The 21,953-nt window shown below is 37.1% G+C and overlaps 2 protein-coding genes across 3 annotated transcripts in view; one reads left to right on the top strand and one right to left on the bottom strand.

The window, feature by feature from the left end:
• Positions 1-508: 508 nt before the first annotated feature.
• The window catches only part of LOC101895744 (atlastin), a 37,294-nt gene continuing 15,849 nt past the window's right edge, over positions 509-21,953 (top strand). Inside the window, exon 1 of one of the 2 annotated variants that reach the window (XM_011296018.3) lies at positions 509-667. The gene's annotated coding sequence lies outside the window, so the exon portion shown is untranslated. Of the gene's footprint in view, positions 668-8,969; positions 9,407-21,953 lie in introns of those variants that run through there. The other variant, XM_005187857.4, reaches the window with a different exon arrangement.
• On the bottom strand, positions 13,876-20,210 carry LOC131801027 (putative inactive tyrosine-protein kinase Wsck). The gene is made up of 3 exons (XM_059118981.1): positions 19,432-20,210; positions 18,212-19,371; positions 13,876-15,387 (listed from the first exon to the last, which is right to left on the bottom strand). Exons 2-3 carry the CDS (start codon positions 19,349-19,351, stop codon positions 14,074-14,076), a joined length of 2,454 nt encoding a protein of 817 aa, XP_058974964.1. The 5' UTR covers positions 19,352-19,371; positions 19,432-20,210; the 3' UTR covers positions 13,876-14,073.

The raw sequence follows: 21,953 nt of genomic DNA, 5'->3' as shown, positions 1-21,953 counted from the left end.
GGGCCAAAATACCGCTGAGCAACATTCGGGCAGCGTGTGACGGTTTCATTGGCCGTTTGATGGCCGTAATTCGTGCCAAAGGTGGTCAATTCGAAGAAATCTAAACTTATTCTAAAATTTAATGCTATTTCCGACATTTTTGCTTTCATTCAATAAAATTAAAAAAAATGTAAAAATTGTGGCGTTTGACTTTGTTGCAGTTTTTTTATCTCACCTTGTAAATAAGGTTATCTTTATTAACTTGTATCATGGTTAAATGATTATTATTGGAAAAGCTGATTTTCAGTCAAATGTTGATAATTTTTTCAAACAAAAATGTGATAATCGGAATTGTCAAAATACCTATTATCATGACTTTGGGAACGTAGTGCTTAACGATATGCACCGAAGTACGCCACAGCTTTACGCTTTAGGTTTCCATTTCGATTGTGCTCAACAACGAGCGGTGACAAATCAACTTACGCCGTTTACTTGGATTCCCTCACTGATACGCCGTTACATTTCATTTGGCTCTGTTCTCTCACTAGATACAAAAACAAAAAATACGCAAAGAAGAGAAAAAGTTTTTGTAAGGTGAACTTTAGCAAAGATATCCAATCGTTTTTTTATGATTTTCCCTTCAAAACATATTTCCATTCAATAACAAAACGTTTAGATAACGGCACAAGTAAGTCATTTTAAGTGAAATTGTTAATTAAATTGTGAAATTATATCAATAATATCGAATGTTGTCTCTCTGTATTCTGTGCGTGCGAGTGTGTGTGTGCGCGGTGTGTAGAGGTATGAGAAATAAACGAAAAACAACGATGGTTGTGTTGTGTGTGTGCATCAGCATTTCTGTGCCCAGTATTTTTTTTTTTTTTGCCAAAAAAAGTGCGAACTTGGAAGAGATGTAGTGACCCCTGGCAATTAATTCCCATGTTATATGTGTTCCTTAGAGAGTCATAAGTTCCTGGGAATAGCCAAATTAGCAAATGTGTTTTTGTTTTCCCTTAAAAAATTGGTTACGACAACTAGACACAATGAACAAAAACAACGGCAGCAGCAGATACTTAAGGCGCTGACGTGCCCATTGCCCTACCGCACTTTGATTTGTCGTAATGATGATGATGAGGATTATTGTTTGGCATATATGGACGGATGTCGGGATGTAAGAAATATATGGTTATTCCAACAATGGAATCATAGGTGTTTTGGTGGTTATGGTGTTGCTACGTTTTTTGTTTTCATATTCTGTACTGTTTATTTTTGTTGTGCGCTAATTGTAATGTGCCCCCACCATATTTGTTTATCTAATATTTTTTTTGCCATTTGTTATGGCCGAGGTATACACAAATATGATGCTTTGCGAAATTTTTGGTTTGCATGATAGAATACCTTGCTTTTCATTACAAAGTTGAAAGTCAGTTGATCCCACTTTTTTTCCCACCACTGTATTTGTTTATCTGCCCTTTTGGCATATTACTTATCTTTCTTGTTTGAATATTATCGAATGTTGTAACATATAAATGCAATTACATGTTGCAATTCTAATTGGAATGATATACATTCAATCAGAAAGTGTTGGTGATAGATACACATTGATATTATTTTCCTAAATCTTTTTACTAGTTATTAGAATCAGCTACCCAAAGTAGAAGTTTAAATATTTCTTCATATGAGAGCTATGAAACGTTTTCAATATATATATTTTTTTAAACCTGCAATACATATAAATATTTTAAAACATCTCTGGAAATTCTTCCAAGTCTATTATAAAACAATACATTTTTGAACAAAAACTACCCTGCTATGTCTAGAGAGGATTCAATGTTCCTTTGATCTTCTTGTTATTTTGAATTCCAAAGTAAACATGTTAAAACAAAGGAATCCAAACAAATGTGCTCCTTATATTAAAAATTTAGGGATGACGTATCCCAAAAGATGAATATTTTTTTCTTATTTTGGAAAATACAGTGTGAGATAAAAAAAAACTGCAACAAAGTCAAACGCCATAATTCTTATATATAAAATTTTATTGAATGAAAGCAAAAAATGTCGGAAATAGCATCAAATATTAGAATAAGTTTAGAATTGTTCGAATTGGTCACCTTTGGCTCGAATTATGGCCTTCGAATGGACAATGAAACCGTCACACGCTGTTCGTATTGCTCTGCGGTATTTTGGCCCATTCCCGGCGAAGCGCTTGCTTGAGGTGATCGACACTTTGGTATTTTTTAGTGCCAACCTTGCTTTCCACAAATACTCCAGACACAACAGTCCAACGTATTGGTATCCGGAGATTTTGGTGCTCATTGTGCGCTGGAAATGAATGAAATGAAGCAAGGAACCTCATTTTGTAACCATTCTTGGGTGGCGCGTTCTGAGTCCTGTTGGAATGTCCAAGGTCTGCGGCCAAAATATTTGCGTGCTCAATGCTTTAATACACCCTCCAGAATATTTTGGCGATAATATTCGGCATTTATTCTGATGTCGATTAATACGAGCAGAGAGCGGCAATCGGCTGTTATGGCGGCCCACACCATCATTATGGCTGGCGCTTGAGTTCTGGTGGCCAACCCAAGGTGCACATTTTCAGCTGACCTCTTTGGCAAGTAAACACGATCATTTTGTTTGTTTACAAACTGCTGGACAACGAATGTTTTCTCATCGGAGAAAACAAAATTCGTCAGTTCACCACTTTCGGCCAAGCGAATCAACTCTTTTGCTCTCTTGAGTCCATTTTCTTTCTGTTGCGGTGTAAGTTCTTGCACTTTTTGGAATTTCAATGGCTTTATCCCGAGCTCGAATGGAATATTGCGATATGTTCAGCTCACGAGCAATTTTTTGGCCACTGCAACGCGGTTTTCGATCAAGTCGATTCTTTACTTTTCGAACCATTTCTGCTGATGTTGCTATTTTCTTCCGTCCACTTCCTTGACGTCGGGCTGCGCTACCAGTATCACGGTAACGAGCGATGGTACGAAACACAAAAGATTTATTTACATTTAAATGCTGGAGTGCTGTAACTAGCCGCTTGTGGTTTTCCATCCAAATATAAATAATGGAAAATTCTCATCAAAATGCTTTTGTACGCTTGTAAACAATATAATAAGCTTTGACTGGAATAATTTTAACCTTCACAACACAAATTGTGGATGGTAAATTAAATATTGTCATTCCTTTTGTCACACAGCGAAATAAACATTCTTGATCAGCGTAAAATATTAAGACGATTCCAACGTGCCCCTCTGTCCGTTTGAAGTTATCGCTCCTATTTTGGTAGGATCGACCTAGACGGCTAAAAATTTCGTCTACGTATGTTATGTCTAAAATTATTTTCAGATTTAAAGTGGATCCATATCTTCCCATATTTGGAATTTTGATCAGCATAGCCACATTTTCCAACGCAATTGTTTGAGGTTTGGTAATTAAATCCCTTAATGGGTATACATGTCATTTATATAAAAATTAGCATACAAATGATACCCTAGTTAGATGGAAAATATTTCATTTATTTCATTTCATTTATTTATTTATATGTTGCAATGAAAAAGCCATTAGGCCAATAAGTATCACAATTTGCTAATTTTATATTTTTTTTTTTTTTATTTTTAAAAATCTAAATTTTTTAATTTTTATGGTGATTTAAACTCCCTCACCCATGCGTGTCAGAACGGATTTACACTATCTAGAGAGGGAGGTCCAACGATATAAGATAGTCTCCATATTAAGAAGCCTATCAGGCTGGCCTAAGTAGCATTCATACTAATGCAATCAATGCCATCAACAACTACAGAATGAATGCCGTCGTCGAAGCTAACCACAGACCGGCATATACATTATAAAAGTTAGGCAGCCTTTTGACAGGTCAGAACTCTACTTCACAGATTATCACTATAGTCCGCAAACCTCACTGGGCCGCATAGCTATAACCCCACAGATCAGCCTATCGCATTATGGGAGGACAAAAATCACCTTATGCACAATTTGGATGTAAACTTGGCCGGAGGGTAATTTGCTCGACAGCCTCAAATAAAGGAAGGCTTGTTCTGGCTTACTCCCTAGCTAATTTTTGTGGTTACCCGGAAAAATTTCGAAGCCAATTATCGGTACAAGTGGCATGGTTAGCATCTCTCTTGACACCTGCGCTCCTTTGACGATCCTTTTCTTCTAGACAAAACAATTCCAAATCATTTTAAGAGTTAACATAAGTCACTCTTCGTGAAAATGTGTTTGTCTTTGAAGTAATTGTTTCACATGATGAAGGAAAGATCGGATGTTTTATGACTTCAACGAACCAGTGAAATTATTGCGTCACATAGAACCACTTCCATTGCTGAATATGACAATAAATACTGTCGGGGTACCATTTTGATGATCTAACGTTGTGTATTAGATATCTTGAAAAATTAATTTTGCTACTGGAAATTTTTTAGAGTTGGTTGGTTGTCCTATGGCACTCTCCTCTTATTCATCCTGATTCAAGGTACAAAATGTGGATCATTCAATCGACTCTACCAGTTAATCTGTACGGTTCACCTCTTACTGTTTAGAAAAGAATGTCTTACCCTCGTTGTGACCATTAAAATCTTCTAGCATTTTACATTTCCCACTTTATGACGAAGATGACGATGCTCCTGTTCCGTTTAGCACCCCTTGGATAAACGTGACTAATTCGAAAGAGCATTTCTACCAACAACCTCTTATCCCCTCCCCACCAACATGAAGCGCAATAGTGTTTAAAATACAATCATTTTGCCATTTGTGTTTTTTGATCTCTTGGCAATTATTACGTAGATTCGATTCATATTGTACATATATGCAAATAATACCAACAACAATAACAATGACACAGCCACAACAAAAAGAAACAGCAGAAGTGGGTAATCTGGTCATACGCGCACACAACACAGAGAGAAAAATACCAAAAATAAAACATTAAAATATTCATGGTCAAATATTTTTCCTACATACATGAAGACATATTACAAAAAGATAACAACGGCAACGAGCGGTGATGGATATAAGAAGTATATTAATCTTTAGACAGTTTCTTTTAGAACAGTTTCTATTCAAGGGATTTTATTTTTAATGAAAATATGAAAAATATTTTTAAATTATATCATTGACTTGTAGTGGATCTCATAATCGTTCCATGCCATATTTCCTTTTTACCGTCTATCGTATAGTCTGTTTTGAAGTGTAAACGTCATCTATTATTTATTTACTTTTGTCAATGCGTAGCTGCTACCTTTATTTCGGTTTGTTTGCTCGTCGTTCATTTGCTTTATCAAAGACCTTTAAACACCAATTAATTATGGATGGCTGGTTGATTGACGGCGGTCTGAATATATATATTTGAAGGGAAAGAGGGAGAGAGAGATAGAAACGCTTTTGCAACTGCAAATTAACAAAACTTTCGCTGTTGCTCTCTTTTGATATGTAATTATTAGATCTAGGTATAATATAAATATGTATATTGAATTATTGTCACGTTTTAGATATTATATTAATTAGGGATGTCGATTTAGAAGCGTATTATATATTTGAATTTTGAAACAAGTTAAAGAGTATCAGTCGGTTCTGTCGAGAGACGTTTACCCTCAGATAATGTTCGATTATTTAAATATAGTTTGACATCTGTTATGATTATTCAAAGTCGTAACCCCCTTTGGAGTGGATTCCGAAGAAATGGGCCGTTGTTGTCCATTTCATACCGCGCCTAAATAAATACGATATAAATATTGCGACGTGCCAGGTTTGGTCCATATTGGTAACTTCATCAGAAAATCCATATTCATCCCAAGTTTCTGATTGAGAGAAATATTTAGATATATCAAATTATAAAGAATTGCTGATTTGTTTCGTAAGTTATGACAGATAAAAGTATTGAAAATTGTGACCCTTTGTGGGTGAGGTACCAAGGGGTTCGGAGATATCTATATCGTCTTCACAACGGATCTTGTGTTAGCAAAAATGTTTGTATGTAAATTTGAAGAGAGTTAAATGCTTATTTGGCTTACTTTGAACGTTGGGTTTCTCAAAATCTTGAACCCTATGGGAGAGGTACCAGAAGAAATGGTCCGATCTCTACCATCTTTATAACAGTTCTTGTGTTGATGGAAATATTGGGATGTGCCAAGTCTGAATGGAATCGGATGTTAATTTCGCGTTTTATGAGCTTCATGGATATTCAAAATTTTTACCCTTTGTAGCAGTAGTACATGTGTGTGTTTGTGTTCTGCTAATCTGGTTCCAGATCCAGGTTTAGAAATTCGGCTACTTTAACGGGCTGTAGCCAGAGATCCTCTGGAGTGAGTTGGGTAGGTTTGGCTGAGCAATTAAAAAGGTGTAGCGTATTGTGCGGGCCTGTATCGCACGCCGGGCAGGCGTCACGCACATCTTCATCAATTCGTGCCCAATACGAATTGAGGCGACTACACCATCCTGAACGTAATTGCGCCAAAACTACCCTGGTTTGTCTAGGCAGCTGACGTTCTTCGGCTGCAATGGATGGGGGTGGACTCCGAGGACGGCATTCACTTTATAACTGCTGATAGCATCCGCGACTGCATCGGTGTGAATGCCACTCAGACCTGCCTGATAGGCTTCTTGATCTAGAGGCTGTCTCTTGTAGCGCTGGACCTCCCTCTCTAGATCATGTATGTCCTTCCTGACACGCCTGGGTGGGGGAGAGTTATCCACCATATGATGGTTGGGATGACTCTCACGGTAACACCCAAGCAGGTACTGCAACGAAAGCATATGATTATGCTGACGTAAGGGAAGTTATCCACCATATGATGGTTGGGATGACTCTCACGGTAACACCCAAGCAGGTACTGCAACGAAAGCATATGATTATGCTGACGTAAAGGAAGGACTTTCGCCTCCTCATGTAGATGGTCCACTGGTGTCATGAGGAGGCACCCTCTCGCAGTTCTCAGGGCAGCGTTCTGGCAGGTCTGGATATTCTTCCACTGCGTCTTCTTCCATGTTTACCCTTTGTGGGGGAGGTACCTGAAGGAGAGGACCGATATATCCCATCTTCACAACAGATCTTGTGTTAGTATTACTAAAGAAATGTGTGAAATATAAAGAGAATCTGATGCTTATTTCGGGTTTTATAAACGTTTTGGTTATTCAGAACATTGACCCTTTGTGGTGGAGGTATCAGAAGAAATGGTCCGATCTCTGCCCCCTTTATAGCAGATTCTGTGTTCTTGGAAATATTCAGATGTGCCAAGTCTAAATGAAATTTGATGTTTATTTATTTATTTCGTGTTTTATGAGCTTCATGGATATTCAAAATTTCGACCTATTGTGAGGGAGGTACCAGAAGGAGTGGACCGATATATTCCATCTAAACGGCAGACCTTGAGTTACTAAAATTATTGGGATGTGTAAAATTTGAAGACAATCGGACTCTTACATCACATTTAATAAGAGTTGTATTTATCCGGGAGGTATCGGAAGGAGTAGACCGATATATTCCATCTTAACGCCAGACCTTGGGTTACTAAAATTATTGGGATGTGTAAAATTTGAAGACAATCGGACTCTTATAACACATTTTATAAGAGTTGTAATTATCCGGGAGGTACCGGAAGGAGTGGACCAATATATTCCATCTTATCGCCAGACCTTGGGTTACTAAAATAATTGGGATGTGTAAAATTTGAAGACAATCGGACTCTTACATCACATTTTATAGGAGTTATAATTATTAAAAAATTTGAACCTTTTTTGGGGCGAGATACTTGATAGAGTGGATTGATATTGTCCATTTTCGCACCTGACCTAGCACTGACGCAAATATTCGAATTTGCAACGTTGGAGCAAAATCGGATTATCGTTTCCCTTTTTGTGCAGAAAATATATTTTTTTTTTGAAAATTTCGACATTTTGTGGGGGAGGTACCAGAAGGAGTGGATCGATATTGCCCATCTCCGAACTCGATCTAATTTTTACAAAAATATTACGATGTACCAAGTTTGGACCAAATCGTATACTCCCAGCACCAGCCAGCCAGACAGACGAACGAAAAGAAGGCCGGACGGATTAAGCTAGATCGACTCGAAATGTCCTGAAACGGATTTGGGACTTAGGAGCTAAAACCGTAACCGTTATTTCGATGAGGCACGTTTTGACCGCATCAAATGATATATGCCCTCTCTAGCCATATGGCTGAGGGTATAACAAATTGTTTGAAAGGTGTTAACCTTTTTCTTTAAAGTGTCGTTTTTTTTCAATCAATCTTTAAATCGTTGTCTGAAAAATCGATTTTTTGAGATATTCCATTTTTTGACTAAAGGAGCGTTGCGTTGCGCATTTCCAGCAAAGTTCATCTGTTTCCTGATGCTTACGAAAACTATCAATTATACTATTTTATCCAAATTTTGCACTTGTTGCAGAATCCTACAAAACGTTCATATTATAAGATAGACTATATTCAAATTTAAATTAATATCTTACTAAAATCTATTTTTGATCGACATCCCTAACAATATTAATTAATCTAAATTTTTGGTCTCTTTCTAACTTTCTCTCTTTCGAGAGAATACTTAAATAGGATCATCATGTAAAATTCGAGAGCATTTTTTTTAATTTTTTCAATATTTTCTATTTTTTCGAATTTGCTTTTAGATCTCTCATTTATTAATTATTGATAAGTTTCGACAAATGTTTAGTGTTTGAAAAAAAAAAAAAAATTGTGGCTTTTTCTCTCTTTTTGAGATTAGCCAACGAATGCGGCAGTGTGTGTGTTTCTGACGAGTGAGTTAGCAAGCGAGCGAGCGACGTCCCCATAATTATTTCGAGATTGTTGTATTTGCCCCCTGAAGATACCCTGTGTCTCTGATATTGGCAATGTGCGATTGTTGGTGCTGTTGTCGTTGTTGCTGTTTCTGGTATTCGAAATGTTCGAAATATTTTTGCTAAAATACATTTAGTTTTGAATTTGTCGAGGTGGTGTTATAAACATTATATTGTTTCGTTACGCTTTCTTTGCTTGTTTCAATTTTTTTATTAATTATTATTTCGAAAAAGAAAAAAAAAAACAACGAACGACAAAAACACGAAAATAATATTTGCATTGTTGGCCTGTGCGCGTTACCTTTAATTATCATCTTCGTCGTCATCGATGTTTTTGTTGCCATAAAATATTAATAATTTTTGTTTTATTTCATAAATATATTTTTGTGAAATTTCAAATAACTTAGCAAACGAATTTTAAGTTTTATAAAACAAAGAAGAGAAATAAAAAGTGTGAATTTTTCTTTTAGATTTCCAAATATTTATCGCAGGAAATATCGACAACTTTTTTGCAACGAAAAAAGCGCCTCCGAAACGAAACGAAAAAACAGTTTTGAATTCAAAGCTAAGCAACAATAAAAAAACAAGTCAGCCTTTGTCCAAAGTCAAGGTGGGAATATAAACATATTGTTATTTTTTTAAACAAAATAAAATTAATGCAAAAAAAGCAGTGGCAACAATCAAGCAATACTATTAAATTCTCAAATAAAATACACTCAAATATACATTTGCACATATGTATATATAAAATATTATTAATGATTTTTAGTGCTGTGCAATTTACAAGTTTTTGCGAAATGTTTGGCGTATTTTGCCATCGTTGTATACATTTATATACTCTATGTAATCATAATATAATTTATATACAGGGAAAAATATTTCCCAAACCGACAACAAATTAATATTATTTAAGTTCATAACATTTGTTTTTACAAGAATTTTAATGATTTATTTTCTCTTTTTCTTGCCTATTTCAAAATAAACACAAAAATTTACGTAATGGATATTGGAAAATGCTGATGAACTATTTATTAGAAAAAAATGTTTGACACCTTTGGCAGTGTCGATAATTTGACACCCATATTGGGATGGGGATCAATCAATGAACATTTTTAAAGTAATAATGGATTTTTGCTTCATCTAACCTAAGCATAAACCGCTTTGGAATAAGTTGTAGAGGCAATTAGTGACTTGTCCAGAAAAATATTTCGGTAACATTTCGGGTGGTTGAGCAATATGCAGGGAAAGGGTGAATTTCTAATGTTAACAAGTTAAAAAGTAGTAAGTTCGGCCGAGCCGAACTTTGAAAACCCTCCACCATTTCGAACGAATTTGGAAATTTTCAGAAAATAAAATCATTAAAACATTCTGTGTAAATTTTAAAAACACCAAATATAGCCGTTATATTGAGGTGTATACGACGTGGGCCTACATAGGCATTGTTTGTCTTAAGCCATTACCATATCAAAATTCGAAACATGAAATAAACGGTAAATAATGTAGCTAAAATCATCAAAATATCGTATATAGGGAGGTACCGTTATATCGGAGCTGTGCGAAGACCTGGACCTGCATAGACAATTTTCTGTCACAGGTTGTAGCATCCATTTAGAACTTGAAATACCACATCTCAAACAATTTCGATGGGTATTGTACCTAAAATCGTCAAAATACCGAATATAGGGATGTACTGATATATGGGGCCTATACGAAGACCTGGACAAGCATAGACAATTTTCTGTCTTAGGGCGTAGAATCCAATTCGAACTTCAAATACCAGATTTGAAAAAAATCCGGTGAATAATGTCGCCAAAATCATCAAAATACCGAATATAGGGGGGTACCGTTATATGGGGGCTATACGAAGACGTGGACCTGCACAGACAATATTCTGTCTTAGGGTGTAGTATCCAATTCTAACTTCAAATACCAAATTTGAAACAATTCCCGTGAATAATGTCGCTAAAATCATCAAAATACCGAATATCGGGAGGTACCGTTATATGGAGGCTATACGAAGACGTGGACTTGCACAGACATTTTTCTGTCTTAGGGTGTAGTATCCATTTCGAACTTTTAATACCAAATTTGAAACAATTCCCGTGAATAATATCGCTAAAATCATCAAAATTACGAATATCGGAAGGTACCGTTATATGGAGGCTATACGAAGACGTGGACTTGCACAGACATTTTTCTGTCTTAAGGTGTAGTATCCATTTCGAAATTCAAATACCAAATTTGAAACAATTCCGGTGAATAATGTCGCTAAAATCATCAAAATACTGAATATCCTGACCTTCGGTATGACATTTTCTTTACCCAGCTTTTGGCTTGTCATCTTCATCCAGTCATTTTCCAAATCACAGCATTTTCCTAATCAAAAAGGTTAACAAGACATGTTAACCCAGCATTTGGCATGATATCTTCACCACTCCAAATGTTTGAATCAGGAGCTCAGGAGCACCGTTGTATTTTAATGTTTATAACCTCAGATATTTGGCTACAGAGGGGTGTATAACATGTGATACGGTTAAAATCTAACTCATCGAAATAACGGGAACTGATTTCGCCAATAGAGGTCCTAGGTCCCTTTAGACGAAATCAGTTTCAGGAATCGATCTTGCGGTGTCCGTTCGTCTGTCTGATGGTGCGCACAATAACACTTAAAGGAGTATCCGATTTGGTCCAAACTTGGAACATCGTAATATTATCAAAATAAGATCGAGACCGGAGATGAGCAACATCGGTCTTTCTCTATACTAACTCCATCACAAAAGGTCATCATTTTTAAAGAAAAAAATTAAGGGATCATTCGTTTTTGTAAACATTTTTCAAATCCCAATATTTCCATCAGGAGTGGAAATGGTCAATGTCGGCCCACTTTTAAAATTTTAAATCACATAACTTTTATAAAATAGAAAATAAGCATTCGATTGCCTTCAAATTTCGCAAATCTCAATTCTTTTACCAGTTGTCGGTCTGGTATGAAGATAAGGTATAACAAACCACTCCTTTTGGGGGCTGATTAAATGAGAAATGTGCATCCGATTCTTTTCAAACTCGCCATATCTTAATATTTCTACCAACTCCAGATAAAGAGTGAAAATGGACTGAAACAGACCTCTGCCGAAGGGTGAAAATGTTAAATAATTATAACTCGTATTTAATTCAAAATAATTATTCAGTGTTTTTTCTAACTTCGCATAACAAAATAATTTCAAATACTTGAGATCTAGTCTGAATATGGAACGGATCGGACCATTCCTTGCAGTTTCTTCCACACAAAGTGTATAATGGTTATGTTGGTCCACTCCTTATCAAATTTCCGTATATCATATTGAGTGGGGGAAGTATTTCATATACAGGGTGAGTTAAAAAACTGGAACAAAGTCAAATGCCATAATATTTATACATATTTTTTTAAATTTTATTGAATGAAAGCCAAAAATGTCGGAAATAGAATAAAATTTTAGAATAAGTTTAAATTTGTTCGAATTGGTCAACATTGGCACAAATTATGTCCTTCAAACGGCCAATGATCACACGCTGCCCGAATGTTGCTCTGCAGTATTTCTGTCCATTCCCGGCGAAGCGCTTGCTTGAGTTGATCGACACTTTGGTATTTTTTAGTGCCAACCTTGCATTCCAAAATACTCCAAACACAATAGTCCAACGGATTGGTATCCGGAGATTTTGGTGGCCATTGTGTGCTGGAAATGAAACGAGGAACCTCATTTTGTAACCATTCTTCTGTTGTAATGTCCAAGGTCTGCGGCCAAAATGTTTGCTTGCCCAAGGCTTTAATACACCCTCCAGAATATTTACGCGATAATATTCGGCATTTATTGTGATGCCACGGTCAATTAATATGAGCGAAGAGCGACCATCGGCTGTTATAGCGGCCCACACCATCATCATGGCCGCTTGTGTTCTTGTGGCCAACCGAAGGTGCACATTTTCAGCTGACCTCTTTGGCAAGTAAACACCATCATTTTTTTTTTTTTTTTTTTTAAATGCGGGACAGCGAATATTTTTTCATCGGAGAAAACCAAATTCGCAGTTCAATGGCCTTACCCCGAGCTCATTTTTCAATATTTACCGAATGGAATATTGCGATATGTTCAGCTCACGACCCATTTTTCGGCCACTGCGACGCAGGTTTCGATCAAGTCGCTTCTTTACTTTTCGAACCATTTCTACTGATGTTGCTGTTTTCTTCCGTCCACTTCCTTCACGTCGGGCTACGCTACCGATATCACGGTAACGAGCGATGGTACGAGACACAAAAGATTTATTCACATTTCAAAGCTGGAATGCTCTAATTATAGCCACTTGTGGTTTTCCATCCAAATATAAAGAAATCACACTATCAAGCTTGAATTCCATCACGAATAACTTTTTTTCTGAAAAATTAGCTGTCACTGAAATAATTTTATCAGCTGTCGGACTAGTGTCTTAGAAAAGGCAGTCTTAATTTGTTGCAGTTTTTTTCATCTAACCCTGTACTTTACTTGATATTAATTATTTTCCTCAAATTACGAGACTCTGCAAGGCCAAATAAATCGGATCATGTAATCGGTTATAAAACAGAATGCCTCTTATGACTTTATATGGACTGAATCAAAAAGGAGGAACGAAAAGCATTCCACTTTATTCTGAGCTAATTCTTTTCCGATTTGATACGTGTTCAATCTAAATATTAAGAATTTGGCATATTTCATATACCACCCAGCTATACGCCAATTTCGGATTTTGATAGCAAGCACGAATATATGACCCGGCCACCTGTCTTTCCATATCCTATTCTATTTTTACCCATTTTGTAATCTGAATAATTGCTAATATGTTTTGGTTTTGTTTTTGATAATCTAATAATTTTCCTAATTATCTGAGTCATAAAACTCTTTTATCTCTAATGGCTTCGCTACTTGCAGTAAAGCATTTTCTATACTTTGCAAATAGTAAATTTGAATATTATTTGCTCGGAAATCTGGAAAAAAAAAAACTGTTTGCGTTGAGAATCTAAAATATGTCGACACAATTGTATTTTATATTCTAAATTTTATTTACATAAATTACATTTTGTGGTTGTTTTATGCTACCTGACTAATATAGTTTTTAAAAATATGCATCAAAGATTTCATAACTCAATTTTTCGTTTCAATTTGTATTAAATATTATTAAAGCTTATTTAAAGAAAATAATAATAATGACCATTAAATTGTACATGCAGTTTATTTCTTGTTGGTATAGGCTTGATATCCAATCGTTCCCCTAATTTTCCATTTCCAATGCTGGCATATAAAATGGTAATGCATCCAAAATGTTACTATTCATCGTGGTTTTATTCTCCTGGACATCAAAACACAACGAATGCCTTGGTGAGGTCATCATTTGCCGTACATTAAATGTGATATCATCAAAATTTGAACGTTCGCTGGGTTCCAAAGTCCAACAATTCAATAGCATTTGATAAAGATCTTGATAGACAAATGATGGCTGGGCTGGACGTGAACCACTCTTCAGGGCATCCAATATCTTATTTGAACTGTTGATTTGGGGATATGGTGTAGCGCCCAATGAGCAACACTCCCAGGCAACAATGGCAAACGACCAAACATCGGATTTGGTGGAATAATGTTGATAGCGCAGAACTTCTGGAGCCAGCCAGCGGGTTTGATCGACCTTCTTTTGATTCTGAACATACGGGGTGGGTTCAAACACCGATACCTTCAATTTCATCTCGGCTGTCACATAGATGCAGTGCGAACATAAATGTTTGTGTACGACTTTGGATTTGGCCAGATATTCCATGGCATTGGCTATTTCGTATATCCATTCCAAAATCATTTGTTCCGATAGCGAGGTGATACGTTGTACCGGTGCCGAATTGGGTGCCCGTCTGCTCTCAATTAAACGCCGTTTCAGTGTAACTGTTTGGTGTTCAAACACAAAATAAAACCAATCGGTACTGGCCGACACTCCATAGAAATCCAAAATGTTCGGGTGTTCTTGTAGTTTAATGAGATTACGAAATTCCTGCAACAATTTCCCTTGATCCGTACTGATCAGTTCGTCTAAAGATAAAACATGCAATTGGCACTCTGCCGTTGATTCGGGCAAGGTGTTCTGCAATAATTTCCCCGTTATTACATCGCCATAATTACCAACTGCCACCACGTCATTGACATTCAGGCGCAGATTATTACGTGGTATCCTCTTTTGCGTTTCCAAACGATCCACTAACCCATTAAGTTGTTCCTTGAAATTCTCCACATTATGTGGTAAATCATCTTCGATTACAAAACCATTATTTTCACGATCAATAATCGGTTGTTGCATTGTCATTTCATGCGAATTGCCGCCCCGAATGGCACGCAGTTGGCAAGTTTTGTAACGTAAATAGAAATACGTAATGACGGAGAGTATAAAGCACACACCAAATACGGAACATGTTACAATTAAGGCGACCACAGAATTCGAGCCCGATTCAAATGTTGAATAGGTGAAATTATCCATTGAGCTGACATGTTGTTCATGGGTACTGCGAGCATAGAGGATTTTCGTGATGTTATTCAAGGTGCTTACCTGGAAAGGAAACGGAAAGAATTTAATAACGAATTTTTTGAATGAAATTTTAATCATTTAATTTTTAATAAACTAAAAAAATAACTAATTATATTTCTTTGTAGAAAGCGATGTCCAAGGTAGCTGTGAGCATTATTATTGTAGTATACAATATATTTTGTGAAACAACTTATTTATGAATAGTTATTACCACCCATCTTTGATAAATTCCTCAAATCTATGCTTATGGAAAAAATGGCAGCCTTTGGAATATGAACTAATTCAGGGTGAGATAAAAAACTGCAACAAAGACAAACGCCATAATTTTTAAAAATTTTATTAAATGAAAGCAAAAAATGTCGGAAATAGCATCAAATTTTAAAATAAGTTTAGATTTGTTCGAATTGGTCACCTTTGGCACGAATTATGGCCTTCAAACGGCCAATGAAACCGTCACACGCTGCCCGAATGTTGCTCTACGGAATTTTGGCCAATTCCCGGCGAAGCGCTTGCTTGAGGTGATCGACACTTTGGCATTTTTAGTGCCAACTTTGCTTTCCAAAATACTCCAGACACAATAGTCCAACGGATTGGTATCCAGGAGGAACCTCATTTTGTAACCATTCTTGGGTGGCGCGTGCTGAGTGCGATGGTGCTGAGTCCTGTTGGAATGTCCAAGGTCTGCGGCCAAAAAATTTGCGTGCCCAAGGCTTTAATACATCCTTCAGAATATTTTCGGGATAATATTCGGCATTTATTCTGATGCCACGATCGATTAATACGAGCGGAGAACGTCCACACCGTCACCATGGCCGGCACTTGAGTTCTGATGGCCACTTTAGGAATTAAACATGATAATTTTGTTTGTTTACAAACTGCTGGACAACGAATGTTTTCTCATCGGAGAAAACCAAATTCAGCAGTTCACCATTTCGGACAAGAGAAGCAACTCTTTAGCTCTTTTGAGTCTACTTTCTTTCTTTTTGTTGCGGTGCAAGTTTTTGCACTTTTTTAAATTTCAATGGTTTTACCCCGAGCTCATTTTTTAATATTTGTCGAATGGAATATTGCGATATGTTCAGCTCACGAGTTCACTGCAACGCGGGTTTCGATCCAGTCGATTCTTTACTTTTCGAGGCTTTTCTGCTGATGTTGCAGTTTTCTTCCGTCCACTTCCTTGACGTCGGCCTACGCTACCAATATCACGGTAGCAAGCGATGCGATGGTACGAGGCACAAAAGATTTATTCACATTTAAATGCTGGAGTGCTCTAACGATAGTCACTTGTGGTTTTCCAGCCAAATATAAAGAAATCACACTATCAGGCTTGAATTCCGTCACGAATAACTTTTTTTCTGGAAAATTCTCAAATGCTTTTGTACGCTTGTAAACAATGTAATGAACTGTCACTGGAATAATTTTAACAGCTGTCGGACGAGTGGCTTAGAAATGACAGCAGTCTGAAGTTGATTGCAGTTTTTTCATCTCACCCATATTAGTCAAAAAAAAAAGAAGCCAGCCCATATCACTTGTACCATTGATTGGACATCATCTTTTGCATTGCGTATTCTGCAAGGATACTATAAAACTTTTCTTTTCAGTTTAAAAGTTGTAAAAACCACCTAAAAGTATGCTGCAAAGTAAGCTCGAAAGAGAGATCAATGAGTCTAGGTTAGACTAGAAAATGGTTTATTACCCATATAAATCGGAACTGTTTTGATATGATTCGCATTGATGCCCCATTCATTACATTATTGAATTTTGTTCTTGTCGATGTAGCGATTAGTATTGATCTCCATGGACGGTTTCACGCTGTATTTTCGATTTTCATTTCCTATCAGGACTTTGTGAATATTAATAGATAATAAAAATAGATACATATTCTGTCCATTTCCTGGACTGCTTACTCTGTTTCCAAACTCACGAATTCGGCAACGTGTACTGGTTGCGTTCAATGTAATTGGTGAGGAAAGTGGGTACGTTCAGTTAAAAAAGTAAAAAGAATTACGCCCCATTCTAAAATTGAGAACCTGTGTTCCAGCGACATCTAGGTTGGAGAAAAATTATTACGGTTTGCCTTGACTGCAATCATTCTTCAGCTTCAATGAATGGTTCAGAGTGAATGTTACCTAGACCCTCCCTTTCTCTTTTATATCTCTTTATGCCTTAACAATTCTCCTCGACCACAAAAATTAGACGAACTGTGATAAGCAGTTTCCTGAAGATGAGTTGGCCATTTGTTTGAATTCTTGTCAAAGTAGTTGCCCTTGCTTAAAGAGAATTCGGTGTCGGGAGTTTAATAATTAGGGGTGCCTCCTGAAGGATATTAATATGTGAAGATTGTGCACCTAAAATAAGCGGTGACAGAACACACTATGGATGGTGAAGTATATCTGAATTATTTTATTTGTATCCGTGACTTTTTATCTTTTTAAATTCAACGGCATCTCAAAAAATTTTTGAACAGACATTTTGCACGTTTTTTTAATAATGCGGCGTAATTTTGTCACCAACAGGCTGATTAATTGAACTTCCTGTAGTTGATATTTTTAATGTATACTAATAACCCTTACCACGATTCCATTATTTTCTTCGGGTAGAAAATCGGTAACAACAATTTGTTTAGTAAAGATTCATTAAAAATCAATTCTATTATAATATTAACAGTTTCGAAACCAATCTTATGATATCGCTCGTCTAAATTTATGCATGAGTATAAATTTAACTGATGTATGCATAAATATGATCTATAGGTTTATTTTAAATAACACTTCCCTACAAATTACTTCAACACTAAAAACAACTAGGATATAAATTTTTTAATTGTCATTCGATCTATACTCACCACAGCCAAACTAATATGTACATCCGAATTTTTATTATCCAACGGTGGATTTGTATAGCGTCCATACCGCTTCCCGTCGCCGACAATAAATTTCCTCGTCTTATTATCACCCGGACGATCATAATCCAATTCAGCCGCTATGTAATACGGCAAACCATTCTCTTCTGCCTCCGAATGGCTGCCGAGCAAAGCACTGTCAAACGGTTGGGTAATTGCATCATCGACATGTTCAACAATGACCAATACCTTGGTTACCGGACCATTGTTGTTGCGCACAGGTTTTATTTGTATGGTGATGGTTTTATCTGTTGTGGTCAAGACTTTCGGTGGTGGTGGCATGGGACTTGGTTCACCAATCAAAGTGGTACCCTCGACCACGGATGTGCCACACTTCGAGGCACCCTGAGTATTACTTTCACATAACGATTGAACGGTTATTTGATAACGTGTTGCCGGATGTAGATCGGTTATTTCAAATTTCGTTTCATTACCCTGGACAATGAATTCGGGTTGCGGGAAAAATGGCTGCATCGAATAGGTATGGAGACGTTCCGTTTTAATCATGTAGTTTGTTATGCGAATCATTGGCGTCGACTCCACTCCGGCTATGAAATGTTTCATCGGATTGTGTGGTAGCCAGGATATGGTTAGACTGTTTTCGGTGGCATTTACAACTTGTAGTTCTTTGGCTGCTGCACTTTTGGCCACTTCCGTGGAATAGTAACTGTGTACCCCCGCACCACCACAATATTCGGATTTACTGGCTATACACCGCGTTGAGCAGAGTAAATCATCTTGCCTCTCCTCAGCCAGCACCGTGTGCGTACAATAACACTTGTCATCGGAGAGGGCAGCAAAACTGTAATCCTTAACTTCACAGATTTCCACACACACCTGCGGCACTTTGCTGAACAGTTGTTCTTGTGTCAAATCCAAACGGGCCGTATAACAGCCCAGGTAATAATATGGTGTCTCTTCAATGCCCTGAGCGGTGGCAAGATTTTCTACGCGCGGAGTTAACAGTAAAAAGAATAAACATAGAAATAATTCCAAAGCAAATTTAGGGCGGTGGCCAGGTGGTGTTATTCTGTTTTTTCTTATGGTAGCGACGACGGCGAAACGTTGTTGTTGCTGTGCCATGGCTTAGTGGCAATTTAACTCTGCAATATGAATGAAATGTTAAGCTTGGCTTTTGTGGGTGATTTCAAAATACAAATTACCTTTTTTTATTATTTGGTATTGTTGTTGTTTTTCGATTCAATTAATTATGCTGCTGCAGCGATGGCTTTTCCTCTGTTTTTCATAATGCACTTTTGTTTTGCGGTGGATTGGCTGTTTGCTTTTCCTTTCGTCGTTGCTGGCGTTATTGTTGTTGGTTGTGTACTACTACTAGAAATCACTGGATTAATTATTTTCTGCTTTTTTGTTTGTTTTTCAAATTGTATTTTTCGAAACCACACTAAAGATCATCATCCTCCGAGCAATCACCACCATCAGCACACGATAGACAGACAGACAGACCGACACATCGACGTTCCATCAACATTAGGTTAGTAGTAACGACAGTAGCAGCTGCTGCGCCAGTCAAGCAAATAATACATTTCCACTTGGAAAATAATTTTTTTAATGTCCAGAATAATTTCCACTCTTCATTGGTATGACAACGAACGAACGACGACTGTTCGGACAGAACATTAATGACAGTCACTAGTATTCCTCCTCATAAAAGAACAAGAACAACAACACACACTCACAGCTCATAATTGATTAAGCTAAGCTTCAGATGAGATACATACCACCATAAATGTCAGTCAGTCTGTCTCTTTGAGTAAAGTATCTCTCTCTCCCTAACCAGGGAGATCACTCCATTTGTCTCTCTGGATCGGAGAATACAAACCCAAGTGACTCATAATGTGGCTGTGTTGTTTGTGGCCATTACCTTAGCTTACCTCTGTTTAACACAAGGTAAAAAGAAACAACAACTGTTACGTTTTGACGGGTTTCTTGAACGTTTTTTTTTTTTGTTGTATGGCGTCATCTCTTTTTCTCTCCTCTAGCACCTTAACTCGATAGCCATTTGTTTTTGAGCCATGTTTTAATACGTGACTCTCTTAACGTTGATTTTGTTTTGTGGCCATTTTTCCTATATCTTTTGGCTTAAACTGAAACAGTGTTGGAAAGTGGTTATATTTTCTATTAAAGTCGCTGGAGTTTAAAACACCAGTTCATGGCCACATGATTATTCGGTTCTCATTGTTTACACTGTGAATAGATGAGAGGATGAGAAAAACAAAATAACAACGTGCAACTTTGAATGGCTGTAAAATTAGTTCACTTCTTTCAATTTTTTTTGCATATGATTTTTTTTGGTATGGAAAAAATGAAAATTAACCGCATTCCTTCATGGTTAAAAATAGAAAATCTATTGACCTATTAACGAATGTATATATTTGTATACCTTACACCATTGTACAGGATGAGATGTAAAAACTGCAACCAACTTCAGACTGCTGTTAAAGTTATTCCCATGACAGTTCATTATATGGCTTACAAGCGTACAAAAGCATTTTGGCGAGAATTTTGCAGAAAAAAAGTTATTCGTGATGGAATTTAAGCGTGATAGTGTGATTTCTTTATATTTGGCTGTAAAACCACGAGCGTCTATCGTTACAGCACTCCAGCATTTAAATGTGAATAAATCTTTTGTGTCTCGTATCATCGCTCGTTACCGTGATACTGATGGCGTAGCCCGATGTCAAGGAAGTGGAGGGAAGAAAACAGCAACATCAGCAGAAATGGTTCGAAAAGTAAAGAAGCGACTTGATCGAAACCCGCGTCGCAGTGGCCGAAAAATGGCTCGTGGGCCGAACATATCACAATATTTCATTCAACAAATATTGAAAAATGAGCTCAGGGTAATGCCATTGAAATTCCAAAAAGTGCAAGAACTTACACAGCAACAGAAAGAAAATAGACTCAAAAGAGCTAAAGTGTTGCTTCGCTTGGCCGAAAGTAGTGAACTGCTGAATTTGGTTTTCTCCGATGAGAAATCACTCGTTGTCCAGCAGTTTGTAAACAACAAAGAGGTCAGCTGCAAATGTGCACCTTAAGTTGGCTACCATAACTCAAACGCCGGCCATAGTGATGGTGTGGGCTTCCATAACAGCCGATGGTCGCTCTCCGCTCGTATAAATCGACCATGGCATCAGAATAAATGCCGAATATTATCGTGAAAATATTCTGGAGGGTGTATTAAAGCCTTGGGCACGCAAACATGTTGGCCGCAGACCTTGGAGATTCCAACAGGACTCAGCACCATCGCACTCATCACGCGCCAACCAAAAATGAGGTTCCTCGCTTCATTTCCAGGGCACAATGGCCACCAAAATCTCCGGATACCAATCCGTTTGACTATTGTGTCTGGAGTATTTTGGAAAGCAAGGTTGGAACTAAAAAATTCCAATGTGTCGATCACCTCAAGCAAGCGCTTCGCCGGGAATGTGCCAAAATACCACAGAGCAACATTCGGGCAGCGTGTGACGGTTTCATAGGCCGTTTGAAGACCATAACTCGAACCAAATGTGACCAATTTGAACAAATCCAAACTTATTCCATTCAATAAAATTTAAAAAAATATAAAAATTATGGCGTTTGACTTTGTTGCAGTTTTTTATCTCACCCTGCACCTCAGATGATATGACTTTGTCTATATATATAAGCTTTTTCGAATACCTTCGGATAT

Source organism: Musca domestica, unplaced genomic scaffold (assembly GCF_030504385.1).
Source record: "Musca domestica strain aabys unplaced genomic scaffold, Musca_domestica.polishedcontigs.V.1.1 1, whole genome shotgun sequence".
NCBI lineage: Eukaryota > Metazoa > Arthropoda > Insecta > Diptera > Muscidae > Musca > Musca domestica.
The sequence above is the reverse complement of the archived record's forward strand: the minus strand, read 5'-3'. Positions and strand labels throughout refer to the sequence as shown.